At 48.6% G+C, this 22,731-nt stretch overlaps 2 protein-coding genes, 1 long non-coding RNA gene and 1 pseudogene across 4 annotated transcripts; 2 read left to right on the top strand and 2 right to left on the bottom strand.

Annotated features, from left to right (window-relative positions):
• The first annotated feature begins 606 nt into the window (after window positions 1-606).
• On the top strand, window positions 607-3,435 carry LOC120663945 (ubiquitin-conjugating enzyme E2-17 kDa-like). Of its 2 annotated transcripts, none has more exons than XM_039942896.1 (5): window positions 607-767; window positions 924-1,010; window positions 1,544-1,671; window positions 2,814-2,918; window positions 3,058-3,435. In XM_039942896.1, the coding sequence occupies exons 2-5, from the start codon at window positions 941-943 to the stop codon at window positions 3,199-3,201; spliced, it is 447 nt and encodes a 148-aa protein (XP_039798830.1). In that variant the 5' UTR covers window positions 607-767; window positions 924-940; the 3' UTR covers window positions 3,202-3,435. The 2 variants fall into 2 exon arrangements, with proteins under 2 accessions (XP_039798830.1, XP_039798831.1); XM_039942897.1 differs by having other exon boundaries at window positions 642-767; window positions 865-1,010; window positions 3,058-3,380.
• A 1,240-nt stretch (window positions 3,436-4,675) lies between these two features.
• Window positions 4,676-5,498, bottom strand: LOC120663944 (arabinogalactan protein 16-like). The gene is made up of 2 exons (XM_039942895.1): window positions 5,248-5,498; window positions 4,676-5,097 (listed from the first exon to the last, which is right to left on the bottom strand). Exons 1-2 carry the CDS (start codon window positions 5,357-5,359, stop codon window positions 4,991-4,993), a joined length of 219 nt encoding a protein of 72 aa, XP_039798829.1. The 5' UTR covers window positions 5,360-5,498; the 3' UTR covers window positions 4,676-4,990.
• A 1,562-nt stretch (window positions 5,499-7,060) lies between these two features.
• Window positions 7,061-7,447, bottom strand: LOC120664791. The gene is made up of 2 exons (XR_005671009.1): window positions 7,368-7,447; window positions 7,061-7,270 (listed from the first exon to the last, which is right to left on the bottom strand). It is a non-coding gene; the product is annotated as an uncharacterized LOC120664791 (long non-coding RNA).
• An 8,857-nt stretch (window positions 7,448-16,304) lies between these two features.
• LOC120663943 lies at window positions 16,305-19,232 on the top strand (annotated as a pseudogene).
• Window positions 19,233-22,731: the final 3,499 nt, after the last annotated feature.

Raw genomic sequence — 22,731 nt, 5'->3', positions numbered from 1 at the left:
GCGCCTGCCCCGACGGGTCTTCCCAGGCTAACGTTCGTAGGCTTCGTCACCGATCTGCCGGCGGCGACCAGTCGGACCGCTCCAAGGGACCGGTCTGACCGGTCTACGCAGGAGGCACTGCAGCGAGCTGCCTCTTCGCGCCGCACGTTCGAGTGTGTTCGTGTGTTGATCCTGAAAGGCGTTAACAAATGGTGTGGGATCAGAGTCAGTATCAGTATTAATCATGCCTATTTTGTCAATTTGGGGTCATATATGTCAACTACAAATAAGGCTACAATTTACTTAATTTTAATATACTATTTATTTAAAGAGACACTAAGAAGTGCCACAAATATGATATATATTAAGGAAAGCGAGATACTTACACATGAAGCGATTTGTGAAAAAATAAAATTATAGAGGGGTTCTTCGAGACATTTTCTTTGGAGAATATGTTGCTCGTCGGAAATTAAAAGATATGGTAGAGGGTAAGTAGATGTAGATATAGATTTTCCCTGCAACTAAAGACAAGCCATCCCTAAGGCCCAGCTTCTTCTTTCGGTCCAGTCCCCGATTGGGCTCGCGTTTGGGCTTTCCACAGTTCAGCCTCAAGCCGCTGGGACTTGTGGGTCCCAGCTCAGAGAAAGCTTCTGGAGCCACAGAAAAGCACGGGCCCGCACGCCTAGGTTCTCTCCTCTCTTTCCCCATCCTCTTCCCCCGACTGCCCCCGCCGGCCCTGCGTGTTCCCTCGCCTTGCAAGGAACTCTTTGTTGATTCCTCTCAACCAGGTCATAGTTAGATCAACCCATCGGCCGGCGAAGCCGGCATATCCTGTTCTTGCTTCTTCATCTTCACCTTGTTTCTTTTTTTTTATGGAGTATTCAGTCGTGTGCGCGTGTGTGTATTTTGTCTTGTTTGGGTTGGAATCGGTGGCTGGGGCGCAGTTCTCGAGTCGGCGGCGATGGCGTCCAAGCGGATCCTGAAGGAGCTCAAGGACCTGCAGAAGGATCCCCCCACATCCTGCAGCGCAGGTGAGGAGTTTCTCCTTCTCCACCACCCGTTGATTGGAAGGGGTCACGGCGTAAGAGCGGTCTGGACTATGTGCTTCTGCTTGTGTGGTCGATTGATTCGTTCTGTGACTGAACAGAGGGCTACGCTGCTCCTATTTTGGAGTTGGTTTAGATTCATGTGGCTCAAGTTTCTATGTCCGTTAGATTCATGGTTTGATTAGATGCAGGTCAGTCGTCTCCCAGGCTGGGTCAGCCGAGAAGAAGATCATGCTTTTTATCAGAATATAAGTGTTGCGTTTCTTTAATTCTGTCACTGTTAAGTCAACAAGATTGCAATGAATATGACTTTACACTTGTCACCTACTCCTTTGAAAAAAAAAGAACTCATTGTACAAATTCACGCTTCCATGGAAGAACTAGATTTTTCCTGTGTAGTCTTTACTCTTTAGAGAATCTAGGGTGGTCACGTGCTTTAACAGATTACAATTATGATTTATTGAGATCACATATATTACTTTTGTTTAATTAGATTCAACGATCATTTTACTTCACAGGTCCCGTAGGAGAGGATATGTTCCATTGGCAGGCAACAATCATGGGCCCTTCTGATAGTCCCTATGCAGGTGGCGTGTTTCTGGTTTCAATCCACTTCCCTCCGGATTATCCATTCAAGCCACCAAAGGCAAGTCTATATTAGTTTGAACAAGCACACATTTTATTCAAGATGTAAACGATGCTATCATGTTACTATCCTGTGAGAAGTAATGAAGGGATTTTCTGCTTTTCTTTAATTATTTTATCTCTAATCATTGCCCCCTTTTTCCCTGACCCTCTTTTTTTATGCCTCGGCTGATAGTTTCAATAGTTTTTTTTTTCCAGTCTTATGTCTGAATATTTATCATGTAAATTTCATGCAGTAATGAGATAACCAATGATCTACTTATTCTTACTCACTAGAGTGCATCCTAAATTATTCTAAAAAAAAGAGTGCATCCTAAATTTTTATCTTGAAATTCAACTTTGTACCAAGTATCATTATACTTGATTGGTTGGTAGGATTTCCTCTGCATGTGCTAGGTTTAAAGATTAGTTTCCAACAGAAATAGTGATATGGAATAGTATCTTAGAAGGGCTTGTGTTACTTAACATACAAGGAAAATTTCGTGTTATGCTACTCTAGCAAGAAAATACCAACCATACTGTATCCTTTCTGTGCTGTCATATTGTTTCCAATGTGACTTGCATATGCCCTTATACTTTTGTCTTTACCTGATTTACCCTGCCATAGTGAATTTTGTTGGTAAGAATTAGTTGTTCAATGGATGTTTTACTTTTACCATGATATTGAGAGAAGTCAAACATTAAAGAATAATAGGTTAACTCACACAGTCCATAGTATGTCACTCTACCTTATTTGATCATCTCTTTTCATCAGCTTCTTGCCCGGGTCAGCTTTTGTTGGATTCATTCCACCTCAGTCTCCATTCATCTTAAACAAGGCGTATATTGTTTTGTTAGGATAAAGCTTTGACCTATCATTAGTATACTGATATGTCATTATGTGATACATAAGTAATTGTGGTCAAAGGCTTGTCCGAACGAAACAAAATAAGCCTTGTAAAGATGAATTGAGGGAATACAAGGTTGTTGGGTCTACTATGAGCTAATTTAGTTTTCTTATTTTTTTGTCTTTAATAACCAGTCTGCTGCTTTATGGCTAGTGGTAACGTGTATGGAAACTTTAACATTCTATTTTTATTAATCGATCCCTTCTCTCTTGATCGTGATGAAATATATCATGCTAATGTATGTCTGATGCTGCAGGTTGCTTTCAAGACAAAGGTTTTCCATCCAAATATCAACAGCAATGGAAGCATCTGCCTTGATATCCTGAAAGAGCAGTGGAGCCCGGCATTAACTGTTTCCAAGGTGATTGGCCTCATCTTAATTCTTTTTGGGCTATGAATTTTGCATTATTCAAAATGCTTTCTACTGTTAGTGTAGATCGAAGTACTATGGAAACCGAACCCCATCTCCTGCTAATTTCCACTATTCTTGTTGGTTGTAGGTGCTACTTTCAATCTGTTCGCTATTGACAGACCCAAACCCAGATGATCCGCTGGTTCCCGAGATAGCTCACATGTACAAGGTGGACCGAAGCAAGTACGAGGCCTCTGCGAGGAACTGGACCCAGAAGTATGCAATGGGTTAGCCAGTTAGACCTGCAGCAGCAGGCAGGGAATCCGTCCGCTATAACATACTAATGGATCTTATCCCTTTTATGGTACGATTCCGGTATTGTAATAGCAACTGAAGTCGTAGGTCGATGGTAACTGTTGAACATATATGCATTAGCGTGCCTTAAACAGATGAATAGGCATTGATAAACTCCGTGCTGGTGCTGCGTGCTCGCATGTTTGAGGTGGATGGCTTGTTTCATCAGATCTGCCCATGAGGTGTGATTTTTGCGCGCCACATTTTTCCGTGTTGGTGATGGTGCTTGCAAAGGACTGCCTGCTTGGCCAGGTTGCCGTGCAGAGCGTTGTTCGTAACGACTGGATTTCGCTGGATTTACTGCGAAAGGAATAAGAGGCCAGATACAATCAATTGCTGGATATGTGATGCAGTGGATACTGGACATATTCTCCATACGTAAAAATGTACAATGAACTGAAGACCATTCGCTCCGTTCAGTTCGCGTACAGGACTGCACCTTAGCTGTACGCGGGATGACAGTATGAGATTTGCTTGCGATCAACAGATAACAGCTAAGCCTGTTGTAAGCGCGCGCACAGTATCGGCATGGTGCGAGAATAGAATATTCCTTTTCTTGGAAAACGAGAATGCAATAATCTTTTTCATAGAAAACAACTCCTAATTTTTGGTTTAAAAATGTTTGCGCTTCCGTGTCTATATTGGATTTTTCTTTTGCAGAGGAAAATACAGTGTTTATTTTGAAAGATAAGGGGGAAAAAAAGAACCCAGGTATCCAGGCTCATTTCAAGAAAATATTCCACTTGAAGTATGCATCCCAAACAGTTACTTCCACTAGCCGTCAAGGTAACTTATAAAAAGCATTTCAAGTTGCAGCTTGTTGTTGAAGCTTGACATACCAAAAAGATGGGAGGGTAATTTTTTTCTTTATTATTCTTTTTTTTAAAGGCTTTTCTTTGTTTGTCGCTGATACTAGCTGTCCAGCATGTTATTCTGCTGACGTTGAAATTTACTATCGTAGCAACTGAATTCCATGATTCAGAAGGCAGATCCTGATCCAACCTGACACGAACTAAAAAAAAAACTGATGGCTGTGACGAAATAGCGAGCTCGATCAGAATTGACTAGCTATCCTGCAAACGGGCCTCTTCAGCATCGAATGATACCTGGCTCCACTGCTGATGGTCCGATGAATGCGCACAAACATTGCCCGTGCTTGGTTGCCCCCAAAAAAAATTTCATGAAATTTTTTTGGTCATTTGACCACTAATTAGGAGTATTAAATGAAGTCTAATTACGAAACTATTTCCATAACTATTATACTGTAGCACTTACTATAGCTAATGAGGTCTTTGACCGTACGATCAGAGGATGATTAGACGTGGTTACTGTAGCATCAATGTAGCCAATCATGATGATGGAACTAGGCTCATTAGATTCGTCTCGAAAAGTTACATCCATCCGTGAAAAGGTTTCGCAAAAAATACTTCATTTAGTACTCCATGCATACATTTGTCTTTTTGTGAAAAAAAATTTCATCACATTAACCAAACACGGTCAGAACTCCGAAATTCTCTGAAATGCAGTACATCTGACAGCCATTGGAACAAAGACACCAAAGCATGTACATGAAGGTAGGAGTAATATTATACACATGCATGCAGAACCCAATAGAACTCGCCACAAATGAATACGGACCGGACCGACCACCAATGACGCCTCTCCCTCACTCAAATAATCCACTACCCTATGAAAACAAGGAAGGAAAAAAGATTTCTGCTCTGCTCTCAGAAGAGCTTGTACGGGGAGGAGGCGTCGAGAGGGTGGATGAGGTAGGTGAGCACGAGGGCGACGATCATCAGGAGGTAGGCGATGCCCTGGTCAATCGACGTGCCTGCAAAACAGATCGGGGAAATCTTTCAAGAGAACTGCCTGCTGGCTGCTGGGGGCAAAATGTAGCTGAGGCTAGAACAGAGCGCAGGACGAAGAGGAGTGGTACTCGGGAGTAATCTGAACTACTACTGTTGCCAGATGATAGACTCACCGTCGCTTGTGGGCGCCGGCGCGGGGGCCTGCGCGGCGGCGAGGGCCGGCATGGCGACGGCGAAGACGAGCGCCGCCGCGACGGCGAGACCGAACGGAGTGGTTCTTGCCATGGCGGCTGGTGACGGATGGGACCGCGCGTGATTCGGGGAGGGAGGAGAGAGGGGAGGAAGGGGCAAGAGAAATCTCCGTGGCCGAGTGGTTCTCTGCTTGTACGCATGTGCATCCGCTCCTCCCTCCCCCCTTATAAAACGCTCGGCAACGGCTCTCTCTCTCTCTCTCTCTAAAACCGCTGGACCTCGCTGGGGCTGCCATGGCGCGACGCGGGGGCGCGGGGCCCGCGCACATGCACGACCGTTGCGGCGGGGCGGTTCGCGGGATCGTCCAGTCTGGAATCCCATTCCTGAGGTGGGCTCCAACGCCTTTCGCCCTCGCCTCTGATCTGGACGCACAAACTTTCCAGACCTGCCGCAGATCATATCATATCATCGTCGGGATGCCCGCCTGATTTATTTGTTTGCTTTAGTATTAGATGTGTATAGAATATACTCCCTCCAATCTTAATATATGACACATTGACTTTTTTTTTCTTCGTTTGACTATTTGTCTTTTCTACAAATATTTATGCAAATAGCCAAATTTTTAAGTTAGATTCAAGAGACTCTTGATAATAGACGTAAAGGTACTCATTTCACCTCATTTAACTAACTGATTAATTAAATAATATTAGTCAAAGTTAAAGAAAAAAGTCAATGATGTCATATAAAAAAAGAACGGAGAGAGTAGTATGTATTGTAAATTCCCGAGACGTGCCGCCGAATCCGATCCAATCCAGCCATAACAAGAGAAGTTGATCAGGAACAATTTGTTCCCAGGGCCGGCACCTCCGGATCCATTTGCCGCCACCTCCGGCGCCAAGCAGACCACTTGACCGGGCGCGTACAGACTGCAGCCATCTGGGAAGTGGACGGCGCAACCAACACATGCTCCATCAGCGGAAGCACATTTGTGACAACAGAAACAGATAGATGTGGCAAATCCCAGCAGCAGAGGCATTGGCCAGTCACCACATGCTGCTCACCAATCACGTAACTCATTCCTTGAAAATCACCGTGTTCGGCTGTTGGTATGCTGCTCCAGCCCTACAGTATTTGTTTCTCATATTTCTCCAGCTCCAGCCTCCAGCTCCAGTCTGCCGAACAGTATTTTTCTCTCACAGCACTCCAGCTCCAGCCTCCAGCTCCAGCCTGCCGAACACGGTGATTCACCATGTACTCGTTGGTAGTAGAGTAGACTTTTTTTTTTACCTTGTTAGTTGTCGAAATGTTGAGTGGCCAGTGGCCCACACAGTGACCACCAACACTGTAGCAGGTGGCATAGAAATTTTGTTGCATGTTTCGCTCTTGCAGCCACCAGCCAGAGCAGGTGTCCTGGACTCCTTTTCTTTTCTTTTTTCTCTTTTTTTCCAGCGCAAGGGGTCCTGGACTCTTTGATTGGCAGGTGTCTTCCTAGCCAACACCGGCGGGCCTCCTACCCACGGACGGAAGAATCAGCAAACCGGAGGAAGAGACCCATGGGCCATGGCCCCTCTGTGGTGGGCCGCTTCTTACCGCAATTGTGCTTTCCTTGGATGGGCTTCCTTGATCAAGTGAGTGTGCGGCCCATGATGAATTCCTCCTAAATACTACTCCTCTACTACGTAACTTTGTTTTTTTTTTCAGTCACAGTTTTTATCTAAAAGTTCCCTCCAATTCCACGGCAACGTGCGCGGAATTCACAGAATCACTGATTTATTATCAGTTAACAATTGATAATTAAGCGCTGGTAAAATCTAAGAATTTGACACTGTAAATTGTAAAATCAGTGCATCTATCCACATCAGCTCCTCAAACAATTCCGAATATATAACTCACCAAGATCATACATAACTCAGCATCGCAATCACCAACCGCCAGTGTCGTCTTCTTGTGCTTCTCTTCTCCAGCCAGTTCATCCACGGAAAGGCAACAATGGAGATTCGAACCCTATTCAAGGAAAATGTACTATACTGTTAGAATCGCAGGGTCACTGCGTGGTGGGGTCCGAAGCCAACACGCACGTAGCGGGTCAGTAGTGGTGTACCTCTCGAAGGTGACAGGGAGAGCTTGCAGTACGCAATGGCGCTCGCGATGCCGTCCTGGGCCTGCACCAGCGAGTCGTCGCGGCGAAAAGCTTCCACGGCAGCCACCCGCTCCCGGCGAAGAAAAGCTTCCGCGGCGACCACAGGTTCCCCACCGTCGGTCACCCCCTTATTACCATCCTCCATTTTATCCTTCTCCTCTTCGCGGTGGCCGGTGAGCGCGAGCTCTAGGGTAAAGAACGTGGCTTCGTCGTCGACGTCCTCCTCCACCTCTGCCCGGCCGCCGCCTTCTCGCGCTGGCTCTCCGTTGGCCGCCATTCCTCCTGCCCGTACTATGGCACTAACCGTCCACAATTCCTGGTCACACAACTCACAACTCCATCCACTCCACACGAGTAGTAATATTTGACAGCGTCGGTCTACCAGTCATTTTAGTCACCACACTTAACGTCATGGTCTGGTCGTCAGTTTCTAGATTTCTATGGCTGGAAGTGAGACGGTAAAAACGTATGCCATGCGGTGATGTGAGTTGTGACCGTTGACCGCAGCTTGACTAGTCCAAGGTGGAGTGGAGATGTACTGGCATGGCATGGCATGAGCGTTCACTCGGGGTCCTCTTCCTTCCCGCGCGCGCCTTCACTCGGGGTCGCTGTTCGCGCGCGCGCCGACGTTGCCGCTCCTTCCCGCGCTTGCCCGCTACGCGCGCGCAGCTGCCGCGCTCGACGCCGCCGCTCCTTCCCGCGCTCGCCCGCTACGCGCGCAGCAGCCGCGCTCGCGCCGCCGCCGCCGCTCCGTCCTGCGCTCGCGCCGCTACTCATGTGGTCACGTTGGCTGCAGAAAAATTGCCACAGTTGATCTATCTCCTTTCTATGCGGCATTTAAGTCATTATTTGTATGACCATTAATATAGAAATCATGGGTTTGGAAGGATGGTTTCTATTGCCATTAATTACTCTCTTTTTTCTCTTAGAAACTACTCCTAGACACTGTCCATTGGGACTACCCTAACTGCACTCTACGACTTGAATGTCAATCCTAGATGGTGTCCTCCGACTAGTCGAGGTAGGATGGCGTGGCCTTGGTGACGGAGAAGACTTCCCGGCGCTCGTGCTTGCGCTGCCGAGAGGTCATGCTCGCCGTCGGCCCTCCGAAGATGAAGAAGGCATTTTCCACCGAGGGGAATTTGCCGTCTCCACCCTTGTCGCCCGCATCCTTCTTCTTGTCCTCGTCACGATGCGCGACATGGTTGTAGTATTTGCGGAGCATCTCACATTGCTCGAGGGTGTGATTGACCGAGCACTTGTGATAAAGGGCACGGCTTCTTGAGCATGTCATCGAACAGGCCGCCACCACCTCGAGGGCCCTTGCAATCTGGGGAAGCGACGAAGGCCTCATCGGACTCCTCCGCTTGCCCCTGTCCGCGCTGGTTCGGTGGGACCGGCTTCTTTCCCTTCTTCCCCCGCTTCTGTTTCTTGGCGGGGGGGGGGGGGGGGGGGTCTTGGCCTTGCTGTTGCTGTCCTCCGCAGGCGCATCTTCCTTGCGCTTGCTCGTCTTGTTGTCGAAGATGGCACCGACTGCCTCCTCGCCGGAAGCGAAGTTTGTGGCGGCATCGAACAACTAATTGGTGCTGGCGGGACGGCTTCGTGCGAGCTCGTGCACCAGGTTCCTGCACGTCGTGCCTTCAAGGAAGGCGTTGATGACCTCGACGTTGGTGACGCTAGGGAGCTAGGTGCATTGCTTGGAGAAGCATCGCACGTAGTCGCGCAGGGATTCGTTGGGCTTTTGCCGACACCCTCGGAGATTCCAGGAGTTCCCAGGGCGCACGTAGGTGCCCTGAAAGTTGCCCACAAAGACCTTGACTAGGTCGGCCCAGTCGTGGATCTGATCCGCAGGCAGATGCTCGAGCCACGTTCGTGTGGAGTCGGCGAGGTGAAGGGGAAGGTTGCGGATGATGACCGCGTCGTCCGTCGCACCGCCTAGCTGGCATGCCAGACGGTAGTCGTTAAGCCAAACCACAGGGTCGGTCTCCCCCGAGTACTTGACGATGGTAGTGGGTTGGCGAAAGCATGGGGGGAAAAGGGAGCGGTGCGAATCTCCCAACTGAACACACAGGTGCCCGGAGGCTCTGGTGACACGCCCCTGTCGAGCTCGGGGTCGAAGTGGCCACCCCGTCGAGGGGTGTACTTCCTCCCATTGATGATGTTGCGGACGTCGCCATCGTTGGCGTGTCCGCGTGCGTCGTGAATGCGCTCCTTCACAGGAGGCCTCCTGATGTGATCATGCACCGAGGGTGCCCTTGCATCGTCCGCCGTGGCTGCCTTGCCCTTTCCTCATGGTGGGATGTGCACCGAGGCCTCGTGGTCCTGTTGTGCAGCCCCACCGGCCTTTGCCGATGCCGCTGAGCGCATTCGAGACTCGGAGCTCTCAGCCTGCTGCACAGCAGCCTGCTCGATGAGCACCCGTGCCTCGTTGCGCAGGTTGCGACCTTGGGTCGTTGAGGGCTCGGACATGGCCCGAAGTAGGTAAGTCGCCGCGATGAGCTTCTGGCAGGCCCTTTTCAGGTCCAGCGGGTTATCGACGTTGTCGTCGGCCAGGATCCACTCCTGGGCGACACGCCCCGCCGCTCGGGGGCGCTCACCGTGCGCGGTGCATTCCTGCTCGAGCGCGGTACGTAGCAGTCGCATCTGCCGTTGTTCCTCTTCGAGCCTTTTTTTCAAGCTCCGTGAGTTGCGCCAGCTGTGCCCGTCGCGCCGCCGAGCTTGACAAAGCAGCCGGCGTTGCAACCGGCACCACTGCTTGGTTTGCTGGTGGGGGCTCCTCATTGTTTCCTCCGTCGCTCGGCGCTTCATCGACTACTCCATCCACCAGCTCGATCATGAAGCACTCCCGAGTGGGATCGTAATCCCCCTTGCTGGAGTCTTCGAAGCAGGTGAGGCAGTAGTTTGCCGCGAGCTGGAACGACCGGAAAGCGTCGAGGTTACGGACCCCAGAGTAGTCCCACTCCGAGGCCATGAAATTGTCCATGAAGAAGTTGATGTCGTCGGCAATCGTGCCGGCAGTGTCGGGGTAGGAGTCATCGGGTGATGACGTGATGAGGTTGCGGATCGAGAGAAGGTGATGACCCTACATATCCTCATACGTGCTCATGTTGGTGCTGACCGACGAAGCGTAGGTCGCAGCCGAACCACGCCTGCTAAAACCCAGGTGATGGGCCCCTCCCGGTGAACTCCCAGAGAACCCGAAGGCGAAGGGCGACGGTGCGGTCGCGCCCTCCTTGGGAGGCTCCGGAGCTACACTCGGTGGTGGTGAAGAAGTGGTGACGCCATTTGCCGTGACACCGGGCTACGACACGTCAGCCTCGACCCACGAGGGGGAGCTGAGGCGTGCTGCCCAGCGCCGCTCCATGAGCGCTTGTCGAGCGCGCTGGCCCGAGCGCCTCCTGCGCTGGGGTGGCGGAGTCGGAGTGTCGGGGTTGGCCTCGGCCGGGAGAAGCTCCATGTCGTAACCGTTGGCGGTTGCGACGAAGTCGAGACTCCCGAACCGGAGCACTGTGCCCGCCGGGAGCGGGTGTGGCTCGTCTGCCATCCGGAGAACTAGTGAGAACAAAGACAAAAGTCACGCAGCGCAGCCCCTACCTGGCACGCCAAATATCGGTGTCCAGACCCGACGGTCCAGCACAGGAACGCACCGGTTTATCCTGGTTCCGGCCGTGGGGCCGTACGTCCAGCAATAGGGTGTGCGAATGCACTGTACTATCTTGCACCAGGGGTGACTGTAGTAGGGGGTACAAGCGAGGCGAGAGAGGGAGGAAAACTCCCAAATCTCTGCTAGATGATTGAGACAAGTGCCAATATCGTACTCCGGGGAGCGGGTGTGTGTGTATTTGTTGAGGGAGCGTGGATGAGCGAGCGAGCGAGGAAGATGGAGAAGATAGGGCCCGCCTCCCCCTTTTATAGACACAAGGAGGGGCGGAGTACATGTACAGGAGGGGGAAGAAGTCGTCGTTTCTCCCCGAATCGGGGGCACACAGTGAACAACTACTGTAGAAAGTACGCTGTGGGGCTCTGGAGATCATGACGCGGAGCGTGCAGTTGTCCTGGGCGGCGTCCTAGCCTTACGGAGATCGCGCCGGCGCCCCTGCGGCTCCAGCGGGCGTCGTGGCGTCTCCTGTAGAGGGTACCATCCTCCATGCTTGACGTGGCGGCGTCTCGAGGGTCCTGTAGGTGGGAGTCCCGCTCCGGTCAAAGTCTAGGCCGCGTTCGAGGGTCGCACCCATGCCAATCGAGGGTCCTGCAGTGGAGAAGGTACACGGAGTTGGCAGCACAATGGAGGAAACAGCGCCGAGCACGTCTTGTACAGGGCGCCACAGGTACCTACAGTGGCGTCACAGTGCCGGAGATGGTTGAGCAGTGACCGGAGTTGGCGGATGGTATTCCGGTGTAACATCCCAAAAATTCACCAAATAAATCACACGCTAAAATTTTGTGCAAAACTCGTTTTCATCGTTGAGCTCGATTAACCCTAAACCCTATTTTCCCTCCTAGATTTTTTTTCCGCCGTCCGGTTCCAATCGTCGTTCCATTTTTATTCCCCGCCGACCGAACCCTTTTCTCTTTGTCCTCACCGCCGTCCCATCCCGCATCACACGGCCGCCTATCGCCCACGCGCGACCGCCGACCGCAATTAGCGCCGGCCGCACGCGCCTTTGCCCCCTGGCCCGCGCACCCAGCCGCGCTCGCTCCCTGGCCCGCGCGCGCGTGACCGACACCGCGCGTGGCCGACCACGGCCGCGGACGCCGCCGGAGCGCACTCACTCCCCCTCTCCCTCGTCCCTTTTTCTTTTTCCCATTTTTACTTCCCTTTTTCCATTTTCTATTTTCTTTTTTTTCCCTTTTCCTCTTTCCTTTCTTTTCTTTTTTCTCCATTTTCTCTTCTCCCTTCTCCCTTCTCCTTTCTTCTTTCTCTGCTCCTTGGCCGCACGCGCCCGCGCACGCCAGGCCGGCCCCTCCCTCGCTTCGCACGCGCCGCCCCGCTCGGCGCACCGCCCCGGCTCGGGCCTCACTCTCTCTCGCGCGCCGCTCTGCTCTGACCCCGGCCCCGCCCGCGCGCGTGCCCACGTGCACCGCCCGCGCCGCTCGCTGCTCAGCTCGCCACCGCACGCGCCTCGGCCCAGTTCACCTGCCCTGCTGCGCGAGCTGCCGGGCTTGCCCGCGCGCACCGAGCCCCGGCGCACCGAGCCGACCGCGCCACGCCGCGGCCGCCTGCCAGCGCCGGCCTTGCTCCTCGCCACGCTCGCGCGCACGCCGCGACACCAGCCGTGCCGAGCCGCCCACGCGAGCACGCGCACGCCACCCACTGCTCGCCGTTGACGCACGCACAGCGCCGCCTGCGCCGAGGCGTCGCGTCACCAGCGCTCGCCCCGCCCACTGTCGCCGTTGACGCCGCACAGCGCAGCGCCCGTGCCGTCGCGTCACCTGCGCAAGCCCCGCCGCCCCACGCCATTACTGCCCGTGCGCAGAGCACCGGCCGGCCACCGCGTCCTCCCCTCCACCGCCTCTCCTTGCCTATAAAAGGTGCCCCAAGCTGCTCTCCACCACCACCAAGCCATTCCGGCTGCCACCTCCCCTTCCCAAGCTCTGCAGTACCGCAGCCACCAGAGCCGTCGCCGAGCTCGGGCCGCTGCCGTGGCCAGGCCACCTCGCTCCACCTCCGGCCGAGGTGAGTAGGGGAATCGGACCCCCACGACCTCCTCTCCGTTTTGCCCCAAGCCCCGGCCGCCGCCGTGCCCTGAAGAGCCGGCGCCAAGGCCTCCACCGTGAGCCCCTCCCCTGCTCTGTTTGCGTTCGTGAGGAGGAAGAAGAAGGCACTTTTGTGCTGAGCCCCCTTCCTTTCTTCCTTTTCTATTAAGAGCCCTCCCCCACTCTCTAGGTACTTTTCCAGAACCCCCCCCCCCCCTTATTTCTTTTAGAGAACCAGGCCAGCCCACCAATGACTAGCAGCCGCGCAGCACCTATTAATTAGGAGGACATCACGCACATAAGCAATACTCTCTTCTATTTTCGAAATTAATTAAGCACTACAATTTATAACCACAATATCTAATCCATACCCACTCCGATTCTATTTATTCTTTTCCTAAGTTCCTAAAAACTCATATACTATCCATTGTACCTATTTTCTAGGGCAGCCTTGATATTTTCAGAAATCCTAATTAAGCCCTATCACTCCAAAAAAATAATTACAGATAGGTTCCTAGATTCTAGTTTAGCCCGTAAACACTCCTTTAACTTATCATTTCATGCGCCAAAAATCCTTCGATCGTCCCGAAACTTTACCACACCATTTCCTATATTATTCCGACCATGCAATACAAAAATCTCCAAAAAAATATTCCTTCTACCATCGTTTCCTAATTTATTTCCGATTCGAGCTCAATGATAAAACTTTTATTTCTTTTCTTAATTGTGTGTTTGTTTGTACGTGTCATAGACCACGGTGTGAACGAAGGAGAGCCCGTCAACGAGCAGTGCTGTGAGCAGGTGAACGAGGACCCGTTCCACGACCCCGAGCCCGAAGGACAGGACCTCCCCGAAGGCTACGAAGACGGCAAGTTCAATCCCATCCTTTGATGCATGTTTCTGTCCTAGTTTTTACAAATACAACCCAATGGCCTACTTTATAAAACTGCATACGTTTTTGCTTGCATGAAAACACGGTTGGATAGCCACCCCTTGATTTGTGATGACCATTCCTTGACTACCTAGATTAATGTCTGATTTTGCTTGGACGTTAATCAATATTAGAACGCTTAGGACTTTATTCATAAATACTGTTTGTTTTATAAAGAAAATGTGTGCGTATTGGGAAGGGATAAATGTGGTGTTTTTGAAAAGTGAATCTAGACGGGATGGATGGCATTTCAGTGTGATTTGCCGATTGGTGTGCTCGTGCCGGCGTGGCAGGGCAAGAAAGGGAGATATCCATCTTGTCACCCCTAAGGACCGAGTTGGTGTTACATCTCACCTAACTCCACTTTCGTGCAAACCACTCGACCGTTGTATGGGCAACGGCTTAGCATAAATCCCACTAGTTAGTCTGATAGCCATCAGGAGAGCTGAGAGCAACGGGTGACTAAGGAAAATGGATAAGCCCAGAGTGACTTATGCCCGGTTATACCTAAGTGAACGGTCGATGACCCCTTAGTGCATCCCGTGATGGCTAGTCAGACTTAGCTATGGTGGGTAATGGCTATGATGGGATCTACACCGACACGACGGTGTTCGAGTTGTGGTATCCTACTTGTGGATAAAGTTGCACACCTCTGCAGAGTTGAAACCTATTCGAATAGTCCGTGCCCACGGAACTGGGCGAGTTACGGTGTGGTCTCACCACTAGTGTTTACTTTGGGATGGGTTAGCGTGAGTTGTTTTGGATTTGTGTCCGGCAGTTGTGCCGTGTGCTACGACGGACGGGGAGTCCGGTAGTAGTTTTAAAACCTGAATTCTGTGTTACTGCAAAAACTGATTTCTAAAAGATTTTCCGTGTAATAAACCCCTGCATAAAATGCCGCTTTTCTGCAAATTAAACCGTAACCTTATCCTTGATTTACCTATGCATATTGTTCTGTTATAACCCCCTCCGTGGGTGTGGTTGGACTTGCTGAGTACGTTTGTACTCACCCTACTCTTACTTTTTACAGAAGAAGACCCAGACTTCGTTCCAGACGACGCCGAGTAGGGTTACCGTTCTACACCCAACCTTGCCTGTGGAACCGGCCCTGTCGAGATGCCTCCGCTGTCGCAGTACTCTGAGCCCGTGCTAGACCCCATGTGGTTTGCGGTCTGGTGTTATGTCGTAGCCTGGTTAATTATTATTATCATCTGTATCGAGTGTCCCCCAAGGTTTGTACGGTTTTGAACCATCTGATGTAATAAATGTGGCATCAGCCTCCTGAGACTGGTGCTTTGTATCACATTTTAGTCTTCTCTTATGAGGGGACGCTTCATCCGGTCACAGCCGCTGTGCGGAGTGGTGGCCTGACGCCGTCTGACCCGGGTGTTGCGGTGGAGTTGTTTGCATTTAATGCCTCCGTACGGCGGACGGGTGAGCAGATTGGTCACTAGTCCCTTCTGCCGAGGGGTGGCCTCGAGCGAGACGGAGTTGATCCGCTCTCCCGAGGGTAGGTCCGCTACTCTCGAGCGAGGCGGAGGTGTGGTGCGCTATCGAGAGTTCCAGCGGGGGAGCCTCGAGCGTAGCGGAGATTGCTCCGCGGGTTCGAGGGGGTTCGGATGGGCTGTACTGTAGAGCCAGGCCGCGGGCCGAGTGCGAAGTGGGTCTCTTTGAGTCCTTTCCTTTCCTTTGGATCGAAAGTAGACTGCAGGCCTTCGCGGGCCCGATCGCTTAACACGTATTTACGTTTTGAGGGTAATTCAGTCTCCTAGTTAGAGTGCCTCTAATCATGGTATCCGACAATTTCTTTCACCATCTTCTGATGAAGTGCAATAAACTAGTAGGATTCAGTCATTCAGAGACGTTTATAACGTGTCTAATATAGTATTATGGCCATGACTATTTCGACCATGCCCAAGATACTCTGCACAGCAAGGTCGGGCGCTACAGAGTAGAACACATTCAGATATTCGACAAATTTCTTGACTCAACATTCCACATTTTAATGATTCAACTTTTTTGTGTCTTATTAATTCGAGAAAAAAAATTGCACGAAATATTGATTCGGCATTTTCATGTTTCAATATTTGTATCAGTAATAACTGAGTGATTATAATTAGCAAGCCCCCTCTTTTTCCGGTCACGTGAGGGCCACGTGAGCAATTCCGGTCGCCTCTCGCCTCCCTTTGCATGATTGGGCTTCCAAGTTAGCCCACCCAAACAAATCTGGTCGTGGACCGGCCCGGCCCGGCCCGGCCCGGCCCGTTTTGCATCCCTTAACGTCTTAACGGGTCGGTATCCCGAAATCCCGTCTACCCCAGCTCCGGCGATCTCCACCATCACTGCAGCCGCATTCCATTTCCACCGGTCCGCCGAGCGGCTCTTTCCGTCTCCGCCCTCTACGATCTGCGCCACCTTTCCCCAATTCCGGAGGTGACCGGCTTGTCTACGGGCGTCGCTGCGGGATCCCACCTGGGCGCATCCGCCGCCATGGGTGGAAGCGCCTGGGTGGTTCGGTTGGCTTTCCTTCTTGCGCTTCGTTTGGTGCTCGGCTCCGTCGAGGCCAGCCTCGGGGATATTGATCCGCGGTACAGGTAAGGCGCATCCCTGTGTGATTCTTCTTCAGGAAAAATTGTTCATGGTTGGACTCTTGCAAGTCGTGAAGCAAATACTGACTACGCTGTGCGATTTCAGTACTTCTTCTGCAGAAATAAGTGTTCGCAGTTGGACTCTTGTTGATCGTTAACCCTTGTAGTTTGTCGGTACTTTAAATCTTGGACAGGACATAGCACAGCTAGTCGTAGAGATTCTTGTGTTGTGTACAGATGTGTTGCAGATGGTCGGACACTAATGCTTAGGAGTTAGGATGAAAGCTCCTATCTGACCCTTCATGGCACCAGTTCTCGTAAACCACAACTGCTACAGCATAGCTAGTGTTGACTCTCCAACTGTATTTCTCCCCACAAAAATGGTAGGATTGCTACCGTATTGGCTCAAATGCAGTTTTGTTAGATGGCTAAAAACAAGGTATGGATTTGAAATTGAGTCCATGCATTTGCTGAACTAAAACATAGAACAGCCTAATTAGGCCATTTTCCGAACTTTGGTCAGTGTTCTGTGCGACTGTGCTCATAATCTCCAAATTTCATGTTTAAGTAGATATATGTGTTGGAAAGGTATACTGTGAGTCTGTGAGGAATGCTTAAAGGTATTAAATTCCATTTTACCTTTTATGGTGTTATTCTGTGTTTGCAGTATTTATATGTTGTAGGCTCCTTTCATTGTGCGTGTGCTAGTGCCATTAACATTCCTGAATTTTGAAAGTGATTCTCGCAATTTTGCACATCATTTGATTTCATGAAACACAACTGATAAGCTATTTGTTGTTTTGGCTTCACATTTGCCTTAATAAATGTCACATTATTTGCCCCTCCTAGTTAATGTCATGCTGACATATTACCCGTTACTGTGATTGTGATGAATTACTTCCGATTACTACGATTTAGGAGCTTATGGAAATCTTTATTCTGCTGATCAAACTTCAGAACCTGTGTGAGGGGGTGTCAAAGTACAGGGATCATTGGGGAGAATATCGTCAGCCACTGCCAGTCCAAAGATAATGACACATCTGTTGGAAGTTCTTGGTACAACTAGGAAGAAATTTACATGCAGTGGAAACAACTGAATTGTAGGACAGATTGTCGCTATTTCTGCATGATGCGGAGAGAAGGAGAAATGCAATCTCTTGGTCTAAGCGCTGAAGTGGCTGTTCTTACGTGTTTATGTGTTCCAGGTATGCCTTGTGCTGACGTGATCCTGAGGGAAATAACTTTTTTTTCATTTAGTTCTTGACAGCATCTCAAATAAATCTGACATCCTTTGTCAGGAACCTCTTTCAGCTGCACTATCTGCTGTGAACCTATTTATGCAGTTCATTGGCTGGCTTTCATTTTTCCTTCTAGTGAATTGCAAATTGCCTCTTAGACCCCAGACCAAGAGAACTTACTATGAATATACTAGCTTATGGTATATCTATGCAATCTTATCAATTAATGCATGGTTCTGAAGCTCTACCTTCCATACTAGGTATGAAGTTGCTCAGAGTCTTCGATTTATTGTGAAACTCTGATATAGTACTGTAATCTGTGACATCTAATTTCATCATTCTAATCTGTAGAGATATCGACTTGACTGAGAAATTGGACTATTCTTCAGCTGTTGCCCTGCTTGGGTACTCTTTAATCCTTTCATTGCTACGGTCTTTCAATGTTAAAGATGAGGCTACTAGGGTGATGTTTGCTGCCCCAGTTCTGGCATTTGTTACAACACACATCTTGTATCTTAACTTCTATGAGCTTGACTATGGTAAATTTGCTTTCACTTGCTGCTAAACATTTACTGTCCCTATGCAGATATCAATTTCACTTTTATATAGTTGCTTTTTTTTTATTAGATTTAGCAATCTGATGTTGCTCATTTTACCAAGTCTTTTGTATTACAATAGCCACATATGTCTCCTTTATTTACATATGTATATTTCTTAATAAAAGCTATCACAAGATGTCATTTGTGAACTAGTAATGATTTCCTTCAGTTCTGCTTTGCACAAAGTTGTTGCATCTATCTGACGTTTTTTTTTAATCAGGATGGAACATGAAAGTTTGTGTGGTGATGGCTGTGGTTCAACTTCTGACATGGGCAATTTGGGCCGGTGTAACCCAACATCCAATTTGAGTTGTCTTGTCGCAGGTGTTTAGTGCTAATGACATTTAAATGCTAGTGTCCCTGTCATCAGATGACATCGTGATCCTGACGAAAGCAATCTCCGACCATTCTGGCACTCAGAAGAACAATCCTCTGCTGAGCCTGAAGGAATAAACAACTATAACCTGCAAGCCTGATGGAAAACTTGTTGGCATGTGTCCTTTTTGAATACGTATAAAGTGCTTGAAGAGAACCCATGTGTCCTTTTTGAATACGTATTCTTCGTCAACCAGTAACCCATTTGGCATAAAACTTGTTGGCCGTAGTAGATATTTTGCTACCATGAATTCAGATCGATATAGTAAGGATGTCAACAGCTGGTTATTATCACAAATTCTGTACTAGGACGTTGCAAGGTCAAAATGCAGTGTTCAGGGGACAAACCTGCAAGCTAATTCCAGCTTCAGGCTCTTGTCCCTTTCGTGTATGTGCCAGCTCCTGTGTAGTGCTGCTTAATTTATCCTGCTTGCCTATCAAACCATCATAGTTATCCACAGCTGTTCACAACTAAAGTGAAGCATGATATTTCGGTTCGAAACCTTACACACTCGCAATCCACATGCACACATACTCTACCCCTATAACTATAAGCGCATGTCGCCTGCTATTGAAAGAATGACAACATTTATTTCTGAAATAAATTCAGAAACACGCAAGCAACTAGCACGCGAACCCAACCAAGTGAGCCTAGGCCGCAAATTTAAAAACAATTTAAGGTATGGAAATTGAATCAGGACTATCTTTTTATTTGTCAAATTAAGTAAGCATACCGGCATATAACATATGGACTGATACTGATCAAGTGTGAAGTGATTATACATATACATAAATATTGTTTTAAAATTTTGTGATTTTGCATGACCAGAGCAAAGTGTATCTAACCTGAAATACCAACAGAATTGACTTTTTTTAGCCACTTTACATATTATTTAGTACCCCCACTAGTCACTTTTATTGCAATGAAACTACATACAGGATAAGCCAGTGAAATTACTAGTCAAAATTGATAGAGATAGTTCCTTGGCCTGAAAAAAAAATATTCTCACGTGTAGCTGTATTCATCTCTAATGAGCTGTACTGTAATACTATATGTTACAGGTAAGATCTAGATGCTATCTGCCGCTTTGTTTATTTGATATGCATGCTTCTCACTGAAAACACTTAATTTAACGGTGAGCTTAATTATTTGGCGCGATAAGGGCCATATTCGACACGCTAATTGTATTTATATGTAGCAGTCTAGCTAACGATTTGAATATAATCCTTCTTGAAATTTGGAAGTATGTAGCCATTTCTTCGTGCTTTTTTCCATTCCATTCCATTTAGTTTCATGGACCCTGTAACATGGCAGTCTATCTCACAAGTAGCTTTTCAACGAAGTCTGAACAAGGAGGACTCAGCATTCTATATTTGGGGAAATTTGCAGGAGTGCTATGGTTGTGTTGCCTTTGGTTTGAATGGAAGATGGGTTGGGCTAGAAACACCTTGCAACGAGAATGGTACGTTGTGTTGCCTTAGGGTTGAATGGAAGACGGTTGTGCTATGAAAGCCTTGCAAACAATAATGTTCAAAAACTCTCGTTTAGAATGGGCCAGACGCTATGAGAGCTACTCATGTTACAAAACGGGTTCATACCATATGTGCTCAATGCAACCCGAATATTTCTTGGATCATTTGCAAACTGTCCATACATCGCATTGAAGTTTCTCCATTGGGTAGAATCAGCCGGATGCCGTAGATAATTGTCATTATCCTTGTGCCCTTCCTTATGCGAGCGCAACAACTGAGCCTCCTTCTTACTTGCAAACATGCGCTTCACGCGGGGTATTACAGGGAAATATCATGCCACCTTACGAGGAGCTCCATTCCTTCTTTTATCATCGCCACCATCTTTTCTACGCTTGTAATGAGAGATGCCACACTCTGGGCATTCAGTCAAATCTGCATTATCACCACGGAATAGGATGCAATCATTCTTACATGCGTGTATCTTTTCTACTTCCAATCCCATAGGGCAAATAATCTTCTTAGCATCGTAGGTGGACTTAGGTATTTCATTCCCTTCTAGAAGCATATCATGTAGCAGATCCAGCAATGCCTTGAAGCTCCCGTCAGTCCAATGATGGGTTGCTTTCAGTTGCAACAGCTTGAGCGCCATGAACAACTTTGTATACTTTTCCTTACAACCGGGATACAATGGGATCTTCGCATCTCTCAGTAGTTGTTTCAATGTAGCGAACTCCCCATCAATATCATCATCATTCACCATGGTATCATGGACCATCTCCTCCAAATTCTCAACCACACGGGCACAGTTGCCACCGATATCGACAATATCATCGTCACTGAGATCTTGACATGTATGCATTTCATCTTGGTCCTGCTGCTTCTCCGGGAGGTCTTCATCAAGCTCTCCATCATTGACACCAACCTCACCATGTTTGTTCCAACATGTGTACTTGTATTTTTTTTATGAATACCCGAATGATGAGATGAGCATGAATATGCATCGAGTTTCTATACTCCTTGATGTTCTCACAATCGCGGCACGGGCAGAACATAGAGGACTTGTTCTGACTCAGCATATCAGCCTCTGCTGCATATATGAATGACTTCACACTAGATAAGTATTCTTCACAAATTCTGTTGTCAAGATACATCCACCTTCGGTCCTCCATCTACAATAATAAAAAATGAAATATGTTAGAATTAACCATGGACCAAGATATACTCCTATTAGGGATGCATTTTTTTTTGCGGGTGCAATAGGGATGCGTATTTGAATGAAAAAAATCTGATCATGTAAGCTATGCGTATTGATTCTTCTCTTGCCAATATAATTCTGAACCTACAGTATAGTTCATGCCTTGAAATAATAATAAAACCCATGCTTAACTAACAATAATCAAAATGTTCAGGTAATTCGAAATTCATCCTAATTTGACTTATATTACTCAAAAGTGTAGTGACTGAAACCTAGAGATTGAAACATTAGAATTATTACAATTATCACTGATAGAACTGGTCTGCTTATGTTACATCAAGCAGTCATCTGAAGATGAGATATTGGAGAAAAACAAGCTGATTCAGTGACCATGGTTTTGGCCTTGAATCGGTCTGTTAGTATTCGTCCATTTCTCAGGGACGAACTCAATTTGTTGAAATAATTGTAGGCAGGTCTGAAGGACGCTTCCATCTGATTGCCCTGATGGAACAAATTTCAATAGTGCCTCAAGCACGCTTGGTGAATACCTATGTTGCTTGCTTGCTTGCTTCTTGCGGAGAAATAATTGGAGAAAAGGTGGAAGGCACGCTTGCTTGCTTCTTGCGGAGCGATGGCGACCAGTTGGAAGAGCTTGTCTACGGCTCCCTCCCGGCAGCAAGAGCGTCAGCACGCCGCTGTCCCACTCGTGCCCGACGACAGCGCTATCTCCCGCGCAAGCCGGCGCCGGCCTTCCGCCTCTTCGTGGCCGCGCGCTCGGACTCACTCTCACGCGTGCTCTTGGGCTCGTACACGAGCGAGCCGTCACCGTCCAGCTCTTGGGCTGGGTCAGAGCGCTTGAGCATAATATTGGGATTTGACCTGTATCGTCATTCGTAGGTGAACCTCACAGCGGCAGGCTGAAAGTTGACCAACCATAATAGTGAATACACAACAGCCTCTGTACAAAGGTGCAATTCAATGGATCCGCAAACCATAATGTTCAAAACTCTCGTTTAGAAGGTTTGGAGCCGCCCAAATGCATTTTTTTTTTACTTGGGCAGTGGTGGAAAACAGTCTGGACTTCAGACTCTGTCACACCATGAATCTTTTCCTTTCTCTTATCTACTTTTCTTTTGTCTTATCTTCTTTTCTTCTTTTTTAACGAAGGTGACACCGTGACACCCATAAATATGTGCTCCATTTCTTAGTGGAATGACGATATATAGATG

The sequence above is a fragment of the Panicum virgatum genome, chromosome 3N (genome assembly GCF_016808335.1).
Source record: "Panicum virgatum strain AP13 chromosome 3N, P.virgatum_v5, whole genome shotgun sequence".
Taxonomy (NCBI): Eukaryota; Viridiplantae; Streptophyta; class Magnoliopsida; order Poales; family Poaceae; genus Panicum; species Panicum virgatum.
Note: the sequence above shows the minus strand (reverse complement) of the source record. Positions and strands in the feature narration are given on the sequence as shown.

What these genes read in the sequence shown, in the direction of transcription:
- LOC120663945 (XM_039942896.1), top strand. Translation starts at nt 941, where the DNA reads ATGGCGTCCAAGCGGATCCTGAAGGAGCTCAAGGACCTGCAGAAGGAT. An exon ending in ATCCATTCAAGCCACCAAAG is followed by an intron (nt 1,672 to 2,813) that starts GCAAGTCTATAT and finishes CTGATGCTGCAG; the next exon opens with GTTGCTTTCAAGACAAAGGT. An exon ending in CGGCATTAACTGTTTCCAAG is followed by an intron (nt 2,919 to 3,057) that starts GTGATTGGCCTC and finishes TGTTGGTTGTAG; the next exon opens with GTGCTACTTTCAATCTGTTC.
- LOC120663944 (XM_039942895.1), bottom strand. Translation starts at nt 5,359, where the DNA reads ATGGCAAGAACCACTCCGTTCGGTCTCGCCGTCGCGGCGGCGCTCGTC. An exon ending in GCCGGCGCCCACAAGCGACG is followed by an intron (nt 5,098 to 5,247) that starts GTGAGTCTATCA and finishes TCTGTTTTGCAG; the next exon opens with GCACGTCGATTGACCAGGGC.